We start from the raw sequence: 10,489 nt of genomic DNA, 5'->3' as shown, positions 1-10,489 counted from the left end.
TGCGTAGCTATGAGCAGAGGCATGGAGAGCCACAGCTCCCTTAGCTGGGCTGCACTCCAACCCTTGGAGCCACGTTTCACCCTAAAGCATCCTCATCAGCCCCTCCAGGTTTCCCCACAAACCACTTGCACCCGCAGCCAGGGAGCACAGCGGGACAGCACAGCCCATGCAGGACACTGTGGCCAGGGGCTTGGCTCCCCACCTGAGGATGCAGGAGGGGGCTGCTGCTCTCTGCAAGACCCAGAAGTCATCAGGTAGCTGCCTGCAAGGTCACAACTCCTTGCCTTCCTACCAAAATGAAGCCTGCCATCACAACAATTGTGGGCAAGGCCTTGCCATACCTTTGTAGGCCATGCTTAAACGGTGAACAAAAGTGTCTTCAGTTTATCTGTTTATTTTTGGCACAGCGGAATGGCTGAGGTCAAAGCTGGTCTCGTTCTCAAGCTGTCCTTTGTTCTCGGGTTTATCCAATACCCCCTATCCCTCTCCTCATCCTCCCACCTCCCCCTCTCCATTTTACCACAGGTCTTAAAACTTAAGCTGTGCATGAAACCAAACACCACACTCTAACACTGCCCAGCAAATGCTCTTCATGGTCACAGAAGACTAGTAAATCAACCATAAAAAAACGGATAAGAGCAGCGTGCCCTTATAGGGGCAGAGGCTAGACAAGCATCTGACACCAACATCATTTTTAAAGAAAAAATAATATTTATTTGCAATATAAACAAAGTCCCAATATTGGATCAGTATATATAGGGTCACTAATTTTCCTTCATAACTCAGAAAGCAGAACCATTCCTCACTAACAAGCTCTCATTTGTACTAATCAGAAGATGCATCTTTTTTTTTTTTTTTTTCCTTTAAAGAAGACGACCACTAACAGCACAGGAAGCCTTTACAAACCAGCTTAGCTGTAATGCAATACAGATGCACTGTCAAAAAATCCCTGAAAAAATAAATTCCTCCATGAGGTAAGATGCAATTAGGATATTCTCAATTTTCTCACTCACAACCATACTTACACCCATTCTCCCTTCCAATGACCCACGATCCCAACGTTGTTGCAAACAAAACCCAACGAACAAACAAACAAAAAACAACCAGAAAACAAGGAGAAGCTCATTCCAACATTCTGGTAACAACTTTAACAAAAAGAACAGTTTCAGGATGCGACAGCGTCAAACATTCCTCCAGATGGAGATTTTTTTTTTATTTTTTTTTTCTTGAAAAAAGTACAAAAAACTGGATATTTAGAAAAAATCCGTGGCTTTTTTTTTTTTTCAGTTACATGAGAGTTAAAGTGGAGAGGGAGGGGGGAGAAAGGAGGGACTACATTGCAGCCAATAAAGAAATCTCCAAATCCGTTCTGCCCTCCTCCCAGAAATTATTACCACTTCCTCCCCTCCCAGCTTGGTATAAGGTGTTTGCCAAACACTAGCCAGAAATATAAACAAGTCTTCTCAGAATAGAAGGCACGGCATAGTTATTCGAAAGAGGAAGGAAAAAAAACCCAGAACCTCTGTTGAAAGCTCCAATCATCTCAGAATTTGCCAGTTAATATATATATTCATATATATATATAAAAATTTCTCTATTACAACACTCATCATTTCCACATCTCTTCACTCCCTTCACACGCTCCATGCGTGACGATTCAGTCCCGTCCCGCTACACAATCCTTGCTCTGCTCCAGGCGCTCGCTGTGTTCCCCCCTCCAGCCCGCACACGTGGGAAAGAATAGAGTGTGCACAAGAAACGCCAACATCACAACCACCTTCTGTACTCGGGAAGCTGGAATGGTTTCGGGCCAGCTGGATGACATTAAGTCAGTCAACAGGCAGCAGAGAACGAAGTGGGGCTCAGACATGCTTCTACCAATTCTGGAGGCTACAAGTTTTACCTCTGGCAATAGCAAACAGTGTTTCTGGCAGGGGTGGAATTAAAAAAAAAAAAAAAAAAAGCTTGCGGCTTAGTCACCTTGGCTGAATCAGTGCAGAGTTTGTGATTGTGAGTGCAGGAGTGGTGAAGGGGTTGCATTTAAGCCCAACTGGCCTTCACACATAACAAAGCTTCCTACCAGATGCTAACAACAACAGCAGCAGCATGTATCTCTCTCTGGAGTACCCAGTAATATGCCAGGACATACCAAGGCTTCACAAAGTGTGCAAAATGCATTTGGTCAATATAAACATTTGATTAAAAAAAAATAATAAATGATCAAACAAGAAACAGAATAAAATACTGGTTTTGCAACCTCGTCTGTACAAACAGTCAGGAACTTACATATTTAAAAAGAGTTTGAACCCAAAGCTCGAGTAAGATCTACCCTCTCTTTTCTTAAAAATCAAAAAAAAAAGTAAACTTGGGTTTTAAAACAGTCTTGGCCCAACACCTTTTGTTCAAGGTTTCCAAGTGCATAAATCTCCTCACTTTCCACAGCAAGCTAACCCCCGGTAGCTCTTCACATGTGTGCGTGTTCTGACAGTCCCAATGCACCCAGGAAAGCGGTTATTGCCGGTAACAGCTGCGTTCAAAACGCTGTAACATCGCCCGTATTAAATAACCCCCTGTAAAAAGACTACCTCTTCAAACCACTTTGATCAGGATACTAATGAACGGCATTAGCCTTCTTAAAGCAGCGATCAGGCACCTCTGCCCAGAGAAGCTAGTCGTTTCAGAGCTGCCTGGCAAGACAGATACTTTTGTAAGAGTTGAAATGCTCAAGAGAAGCCATTCGATGCTCAAGTTCCCGACCAGGTGGCATCCCCTTCATGTGGACTCCAGAGTGTTCAGCTGAAACAGGTTGTGGTTGGTGGGGGTGGTGAAGTAGAGCTGTTCGCTTGGCGAGCGGTTGTCGCAAGGGCTGTTGAGTCCCAGAGTTCTCTCAAAGTCCAGGAGTTGGCCCATGAAGTTAAAGTTTGGGGAAATGTTGGATTTTTTCCTTTTCACAAAGTCATAGGCATCGTTCAGGGACAAGTTGAGTTTTTGCATCAAGTAGGCGACAGTGACTGTTACAGACCGGCTGATGCCAGCGAGGCAGTGAACAAGGATCCCACACTTCTTGGAACGGGCCTCATCTGAAACAAGACAAGGGGAAGGGGGAGTCTATTATTCTGCACCAAAAACGCGTGGCTTTGGAGCAGGGCCAGGTGGCAGCTGCAAGCTCCCAGGACCAGGATGACTGCCAGAACTGGATCCCTTGCTCCTAGTGACACCATCTCGTGTCCCTCTGACGCCCACATCTCTCCCCAAAGGGCTCCTGAGGTATTCCCACTGCACGGCAAAGCTGCATATTCCCATTCCATACAGCAAGGCCAAGCATCTCACGTGCTTGGGAAGTATTAATCAAGCCTCGCAACACATCCCTTGCCTAGGGAGCATCAGTAGCCTTTATTCAGGGAAATGGAATAACCCACAGAAGGCAGGTGGAGCTGGAGACAACAGCTCCAGGGAGATGCTGGGGGTGGGGCACAGCACACCCACCTCAACACCAACTAACCAGGGAATGCTGCGCGCTCGATGCAAGGCTGCAGCCCCAGCACCACACAAGCCATTCTCTTCTGCTGTTCTTGTCCTCATTCTACTAGGAAAGTTACGCGAATGCAGTCGAAGCCAATTTAAGCAAAGCCTGAAGTGCAGGAACTTCCCTTATTGTGAAATTGTTCTTTAGGATCGACAGAAACGCACTTCACTACAAACAAATGCTTGTGTTGGAGAAGACTCTCAGGATGAATGGTAGTGGGGAGCAGGAATGCGAGCTGGACCAAAAAATGGCGAGAGAACAGCGACGAAATTTCCCCTCCCTTGCCACCGATTGAAAAGCACACACACACTCATTGTCTCTTGCACAGCCAGAACAGTGTGATCCCTTTATGAATTGACATCTTAGTGCTGAAAGAGGGACACGCTGCTGAGAGCGCTGAATGCACGCAAGTACCCAGCGCTGCTTACTTCTGGGCAGCCCTATTTGAAGTTAAGTCATTTGACTGAGAGCTTGACGGGGAGGGAGAAGGTGGCAGGAGAAAGAGGATCCTCGGGCAAAGCCAGAGGTAAGAGACACTCTGGCACCACAAGCACAGGGAAGGGCAAAGAAGATGCAGGCAAAACAAAATCCAGACCCAAGCCACAACAGGTTTTCTGTCCCAGCCTCCAAGACCAGGCAAGAATTTCCAGTACAGTGGGCAATGCCCCCACACCCCATATCCAGCCCTCCCCCCCAGTTTCTCCCCATTCAACATTTTTCCTAGACTTTTTTGCCTTTCATCTGACCTGTGTCGCATTTCTTGGTGTTGGGTTTTAGAGTGAGGTAATCCTCCATTTCCTATCATGAACTGGAAAGCACAAGTTCGGTGTTCAGAGACATCGGCTGACTGCAGCAGACAGATCCCAAATGCCACATGCCAGCAGGGACCGTGTACCTCAGCCCTGACATTTAATACCACGTGTGGGAAGTGCAGACGGGACATCAGATGGGTCCCTGCTGCCACACTGAAGCTGCTGCTTCTGACCACAATCGTATTAGTAGAGGACAGAAGCTGGGGGCAAAGGAGAGCAGGTGGGAACCAGGGTTTCCAAGGCTGAAGAGCAGCAGAGGACCTAGCACAGCTCTGCCCCATTTCAGGCCGTACAGCACAGCAAGCCAGCACATGCAGCAGGGTCCAAAACAGGGGCAACAAAGCAGCATCAAAACAGGCTACACAGATTTCAGTCTGAAGGTAAAGGTCCCCCTCTCCTTTACATATACCACTAGTTGTAATCGCATATGAACCCATAGGTCTTTTAATAGTTAATGGTGGTAATGACTACCTGTGCCATTTATCCCCCATAAATCAGATCTGATTAGGCTAATAACTGTCACAAGCAGACAGCACAGACCACGCTGGAAGTCTACATCCCTACTCAGCCCGACAGACACCTCTTACAGAAGAGAGCAATTTTCAAAGTGAATGCTAGCCTAGGAGCCAAGACCTGCCTCCCTGCACCCTTCCCCACAACCAGCCAAAGCCGTCTCAGGGGCTGTCTGCACAGCGGTTTTTCCAGCTGAGCTCTGCAGGGTAATTATAATCACTAACTCATTGTGTTGACACTTACCTTGGGAGAAGTATCCATACAAGGAGTTAGTTATGCTAGGGCAACTTACAGCAGGATCACAACTAGACTAGCAAATCCTCTCAGCAGAGGAAAATACCACCCTGCACCACTCCCACCCCCCCCCTCGCAAGACTGTAACCACACTTGGGGCTAAGGAATTGCTGGCACCAGTCACATTAATGCAACTCCCATCAACACTCATTCCCAGAAAAGCAGGCAAAGCAGCTTCCCTCTACCTCGGTTCAGCCATTCCACACAAGCGCACACTCATACGAGGGCAAGAGACAGCGGGGCTGGTCCTACCACTCGCAGGTAACTGGCTGAGGTGCTGCAGCAGGACTGAATCTAGAAGAGGAAGCTTTCCTGAACCCAGCCAGGGCAGCAGGCACCAGCAGTGTTACCCAGCACCTCGACAGGGCGACGCTCAGCTCCTAAGCCAGCACTGATGCTGTGCCCTGGAGAGGTGAGGCCAGAGACAAGTAACAGCACTGGGAAGTGGCTTGCCACATTCCCAAGCAGTGAGTATGAAAAGACATGTTCTGCCAACTACCTACCAATGAAAGCAATGGCCTCGGGAAAGAACTGCGAGAGATTCTGGCTCCAGTGATCTGAGATGGGGATCTGCTTGTACTTGAACTCTCCGTCATGCTCAAACATGTTTGGCAGGTTGGGAGTCACATTCAGGATGTATTTAATGCCGTATTTGCCCAGGACATCCAAGTTGGTTGAATCTTTGGCACAGCCCAGGTACAGGTAAGGTAGGATCTGGACCGGAAAGGCAGGCTGATTGTTAGGGATGGGACTCCCGTCCGACTCTGTGGCACTGCTGGGTTCCCTGTCGGATTCACCATCTGAGCAGTCTGAGCTTATCCGCAGCCCTCCCAGGCCAAGAACTGATGCCGGGGGAGAGTTGCTGGGCGAGGAGCTGTCAAGGTTGGTCTCGCAGTGCTCCGAATATTCGGTCTGAAACTTGTTAAAGCCACCTGGGAAGGGGGAAAGGAAAAAGGGAAAGGGAACAGGCAGAGACAAAATCATTTAGATTGAAAGAGACCTTTGGATCATCAAGTCCAAAAAGATGTTTTGTTCTTCAGAATGGAAAATCCTTCTACCTGGCCACATGTGCATGTTACTTAGCAGGTCTTTGCCAGCAAGATGTTAGTATACCTTCAACTTCACATCTAGAAAGGCATCTACCTGCTCCCTCATCTTCCCTGGTCAGCCTGCTACTGAGCAAACAGGTCCTGGGAAACCACAGTGTTTCTTGCAAAGTTTGATACCGCTTGTGATAAACATGGGCCAAATTTCAGTTGCAAAAGAAACAAACATCCAAAAAGAAAATCAATGGCAAGAGACAATCTCGCCTTGTTTAGCTCCTCAGAAATAGTGGTCTGGGGCTGTTTAGGCAAGCGCTATTATGCCACCTAGACAGAAATGCACAGAAGTATCTGCATCTGAAAAGATAAAACAAGAACAACCACCACATACCCAACCCAGGCACTAAAACCCAACAAAACAATTCACCTTCAAGCAGGAAAAAAGACCGTAAGTTTTGCCAAAGAGTGATCCTCACACCTATTTTAGCACTACAAACACATTTTGTGACAGTGTCGCAGGTTTGTCCTTCACCCAAACCGCAGCAGGCTTGAGGAGGGATGGGACCCTTCGCGTCTGCTCCTAAGCCCTTTCCTCCAGCTCCTTGGCTCAACAGCTTGGGAAGGAAGGCAGAGGCAGGGAAGCAAAAACCCCACCGATCTACCTCCCTTCCAGGCAATATTAAACCGGAGCTCAGCCATCGGTACCTGACACTGACAAATGGTTTAATTAGAAAGGCCTCCTGGAAACTTTGTTAGTGGGTTCGGCGGTTGCGGCAGGGTCACTGAGCAGGACAGACAGCTCCTGCCACATCCATTCATGAAAAAGGCTCGTCCTCGTCCTCCTCCTCCCCCCCCGCGCCGCCAGACAGCGCCGAGGAGCCATTTTGGAATTTTAATTGGAAACATTTCCCACCGAGGCTCCCGGTAAAAGGCAGAGAAAGGGGCTCAGCTCCTCCCCTGCCCATCGGGGAGAGCTTAGGAGTAACTTCAAAGCTGCTCCTGCCTGCCAGGGAGGGGGACGACGCGGAGAGAAAAGGGAAGACAAAGCGCAGGAGCAGTAGAGCCCATCGGGAAACCCCCAACCGGGATGGGAGGGGGTGGGGGGCTCCCCCGGCGACACGGACAGGGAGGGAGGGGGAACCGGGATCAACGCCTGAGTTTGTGTGTGTCGTCCCCCCCCATGTCACCTTTGAAGGAGGCTTGTGCGGGCAGCGCAGCCCTTAAGGCTGGTCCCCGAATACCTGCCTGTCCCCCTGCTACCCCAACCCCTTACCCGGGGCTCCCCCGGCTACCCAGAAAGTGTCTACCAAGAAGCAGCAGTGTTTTTTAAAGAGCTGCAAGTAGCAACTTTCCTCACCACTCTCCCCCCGCCGCCCCCCCCCTCCCCCCGCACGCCTCCGCTCTGTTATTTCTGCCTCAAACCCGCCACCCAGCGACCGGACTGGGAGGATGGGAAGGGTCCCAGCAGCCCAGCTGTGGGCTCTGCTCAGCCTGCTGCGGAGGGAGGCCTGCTGGGATCTTTCAAAATGGCCAAAAACAATCCAACATCCCACCCCCACTCCCCCCCCCAAAAATCCCCAACAACCAACCTCAAAGCCCAAATCACCGCCGGCGCTCACGGCAGGGCATGTGCGGGGCTCCCCGCTCCCCCATCGCCCTGCCCCGGGGAGCCGCCGGGCTGCCCCCTCCCAGCGCCGCCGGCATTCCCAGGGAAAGGGGGAGACAAACCCAAGCGCTAGCTTTTTCGGGGGGGGGAGGGGCAATAAGGAAAGGGGAGGCCTCTCCTGCCCCCCTGAAGTCTGGCCATCCTTTGCGGAGGGGCTGGAGCGGAGCCCGGCGCCGGTGCGGGGAGCCGCCGCAAGGCACCGTCTGGGGAGCGGAGCGAGGGGCGCCACCGGGGCGGGGGGGGGGGGGGGGGAGGGGGCGACAGTGCCCAGCCGGGGTCGGCTTGGGACAGGGCAGCGCCGGAGGGGACGCCCCGGCGGCAGAGGTGGGGGCGTCCCTCCTGCCGCTGCCGGGGAGGCGACGCAGGAGAAGCAGGGCGCTCCCGGCCACTTCCAGCCTGCGACCATTTTGTGCGGGGGATTAAAGCAGGATGCAGTGTAGGGGGGATGTGAATACGTATCTGTGTAAAAATAAAAATAAATCAGGCAGAGGGAGGTGGGCGAGGAAAGAAAACAACCCAGCCACCTCCGGCTGGGCAAGGGATGGGCGCCCAGCGATGCAGGGGCCGGCTGGGGGCTGCGGGGGGACACGGGGGACGCCGGCCACGGGCTGCGGGAGCAGGAGGGGGCTGGCGGAAGGGCTGGGGGCACCTCACCTTTCAGGTAATAGGCTTTGCAGCCATCATCGCGCAGCTTCTGGAGCAGCAGCCCCAGGACGGAGGTGGCGGCACCACCGTCCTGCCAGTCGGCGGTCGCCTCGTCGTAGAGCAGCACGGTGTCGGCCTTGCAGCGCTTGACGAAGCGCTCCTTGTCCTCGTGGTTGGGGATGATGGAGCGGATGGGCAAGTTGCCCTTCTTGAGGCGGCGGAGCATGAGCCCGGGGATGGCCAGGTTGATGGCCGTCTCGATGTGCGAGCTCTCGAAGAGCTCGTGGGGGCGGCAGTCGAGCAGCAGCAGCGAGCGGCCGCCGCCCGACTCCAGCTCCTCCTGCAGCCACTCCGCGCTCTTGCACGGCATCGCCGCAGCCATGGGCGCCCGCGGGGAGCTCCCCCAGACCTGCGTTTTCATGGGGCTCGGCAGCGGCGGCCGCCAGCGCCCGGCCCACCGGCCACCCACGCAGCGGCCGGACGCGGCCCCGCTCCGCCGCTCCCCCGGGCCGGGGCTGGGCTCACGCTGTGCCGGACGCGGCGCCGCTCCGCACGGCCGTAGGTGCGCGCTGCCTGCGGCCCGGAGCGCGGCGGCCCCCGCTCTGCCCTACGCGGTGCGCCCCATCCCGGCGGCCTCAATTAAAGCGGCGCTTCGCCGGCGGCTCGGCGTGTCATGCCTCGGGAGGCGGGGCGGGCAGCGGGGCCGGCCGAGCGGCAGCATGCCCCGCCCGGCGCGGCTCGGCTCGGCGCGGCTCCGCGCACACGCACCGGGCGGTGCGGCCCCGAGCGGAGACCCCGCCCCCCATGCGCGTCACCGCCTCCCGCCGCGCCCCCAGCGCCAATGAGGCGCGGCGGGGGACGCGGGTTCACCCTATATGGGCAGAGGGCGGGGCCGGCGGCGGGGGCAGAGCGCGGGAAGGCGCGCGGGGGCTGCGGACCCTGGCCCCGGCTGCGGGGAGCCCGGGGCCCAGTCAGCCCGCCCGGCCCCGCCGCCCCCTCCCCGCCGCCAGCTTTCAGCCAAAAGTTTAGTAGAAGGTTACGGCAGCGAAGTGAGGCGGGCCGGGGGGCGGGGAGGCCTGCGTGGGTTTTGAGTGGGTCGTGCGCGGCCCCGCCTCGGTCTTTGACAGCAACGCACCGTTCCCAAAGAAAATTGACTGAGACTCATTAAACCTCCGGATTCCCTTTCGTTATCAGAATGAGCTTCAAAATAGATGATTTTATCTGTGCATCCTCGGTTATTTTTAGACTATCTTCCCTATTAGTATCCACTACTATAAATACAAACCTTTCATGCTGCAAAATCAAAATTTCAAGACAGGAAAGTAACTGGAGGCATCCTTCTGGTTTCCTTCTATCTTTTACGTGCCTTTTCCTGTGAACCAGTCCTCTGGTACCAGTTTTCCATGCCTCATGCAAACTGTGCCTGTTACAAAATAAATTTGATCTTTCTCTTTTTAATGAGCGGGATGACATTAAAAATGTGGGTTTGTATGAGCTGATTCTGTTGCAGTCTATTTTCACCATGCAGGCAGTCAAACACTGATGAGTTGCTCAGAGAGGTTGTGCAATTTCCATCCTTGTTGGTTTTCAAGATCTGACTCGGCACAGCCCTGAGTAACCTGGGCTGACCTCAGGGCCGACCCAGCTTTAAGCAGGAGGTTTGACTAGAGCCCTCCTGTGGTCCCTTCTCACCTGGGTTATCCTACAAGGTCTTGCTCTCCAAATTCCGGTGGGCATGAGTGGGAAGGGGAATAGATCATCCTCCCTGGTCTGGGACAGATGACCCATTCCTTTTTTTTCCTATCTTGTGTTCTCTTCTACCTCTTATTACAAACATTCTCAGCAAATACCATTACAAAGGGAACAGCCAGGGTCTGTGTCACCAGCAGATTCCCAGGATCAGCAACCTCACTAGGTCTCAACAGGGTTTTTTCCCAGCTGGCTGAATTTCAAGACCTGGGCTGGATCTTGGGTAACAGATCTTGTTCCT

General features: G+C 53.2%; 1 protein-coding gene across 1 annotated transcript; it reads right to left on the bottom strand.

The window, feature by feature from the left end:
• Positions 1-688: 688 nt before the first annotated feature.
• Positions 689-9,276, bottom strand: DUSP7 (dual specificity phosphatase 7). Its single transcript, XM_056336683.1, has 3 exons — positions 8,509-9,276; positions 5,649-6,077; positions 689-3,080 (listed from the first exon to the last, which is right to left on the bottom strand). Exons 1-3 carry the CDS (start codon positions 8,918-8,920, stop codon positions 2,773-2,775), a joined length of 1,149 nt encoding a protein of 382 aa, XP_056192658.1. The 5' UTR covers positions 8,921-9,276; the 3' UTR covers positions 689-2,772.
• Between the last annotated feature and the right edge of the window lie 1,213 nt (positions 9,277-10,489).

This window comes from Falco biarmicus, chromosome 4 (assembly GCF_023638135.1).
Source record: "Falco biarmicus isolate bFalBia1 chromosome 4, bFalBia1.pri, whole genome shotgun sequence".
Classification (NCBI taxonomy): domain Eukaryota; kingdom Metazoa; phylum Chordata; class Aves; order Falconiformes; family Falconidae; genus Falco; species Falco biarmicus.
This window is presented reverse-complemented; position numbering and strand designations above follow the sequence as displayed.

Excerpts from the sequence above, each read along its gene's own strand:
- DUSP7 (XM_056336683.1), bottom strand. The coding sequence starts at position 8,920 with ATGAAAACGCAGGTCTGGGGGAGCTCCCCGCGGGCGCCCATGGCTGCG. Across the intron at positions 6,078-8,508 it reads CAAAGCCTATTACCTGAAAG|GTGGCTTTAACAAGTTTCAG; the intron begins GTGAGGTGCCCC and ends CCCCCTTCCCAG. Across the intron at positions 3,081-5,648 it reads CGAGGCCATTGCTTTCATTG|ATGAGGCCCGTTCCAAGAAG; the intron begins GTAGGTAGTTGG and ends GTCTTGTTTCAG.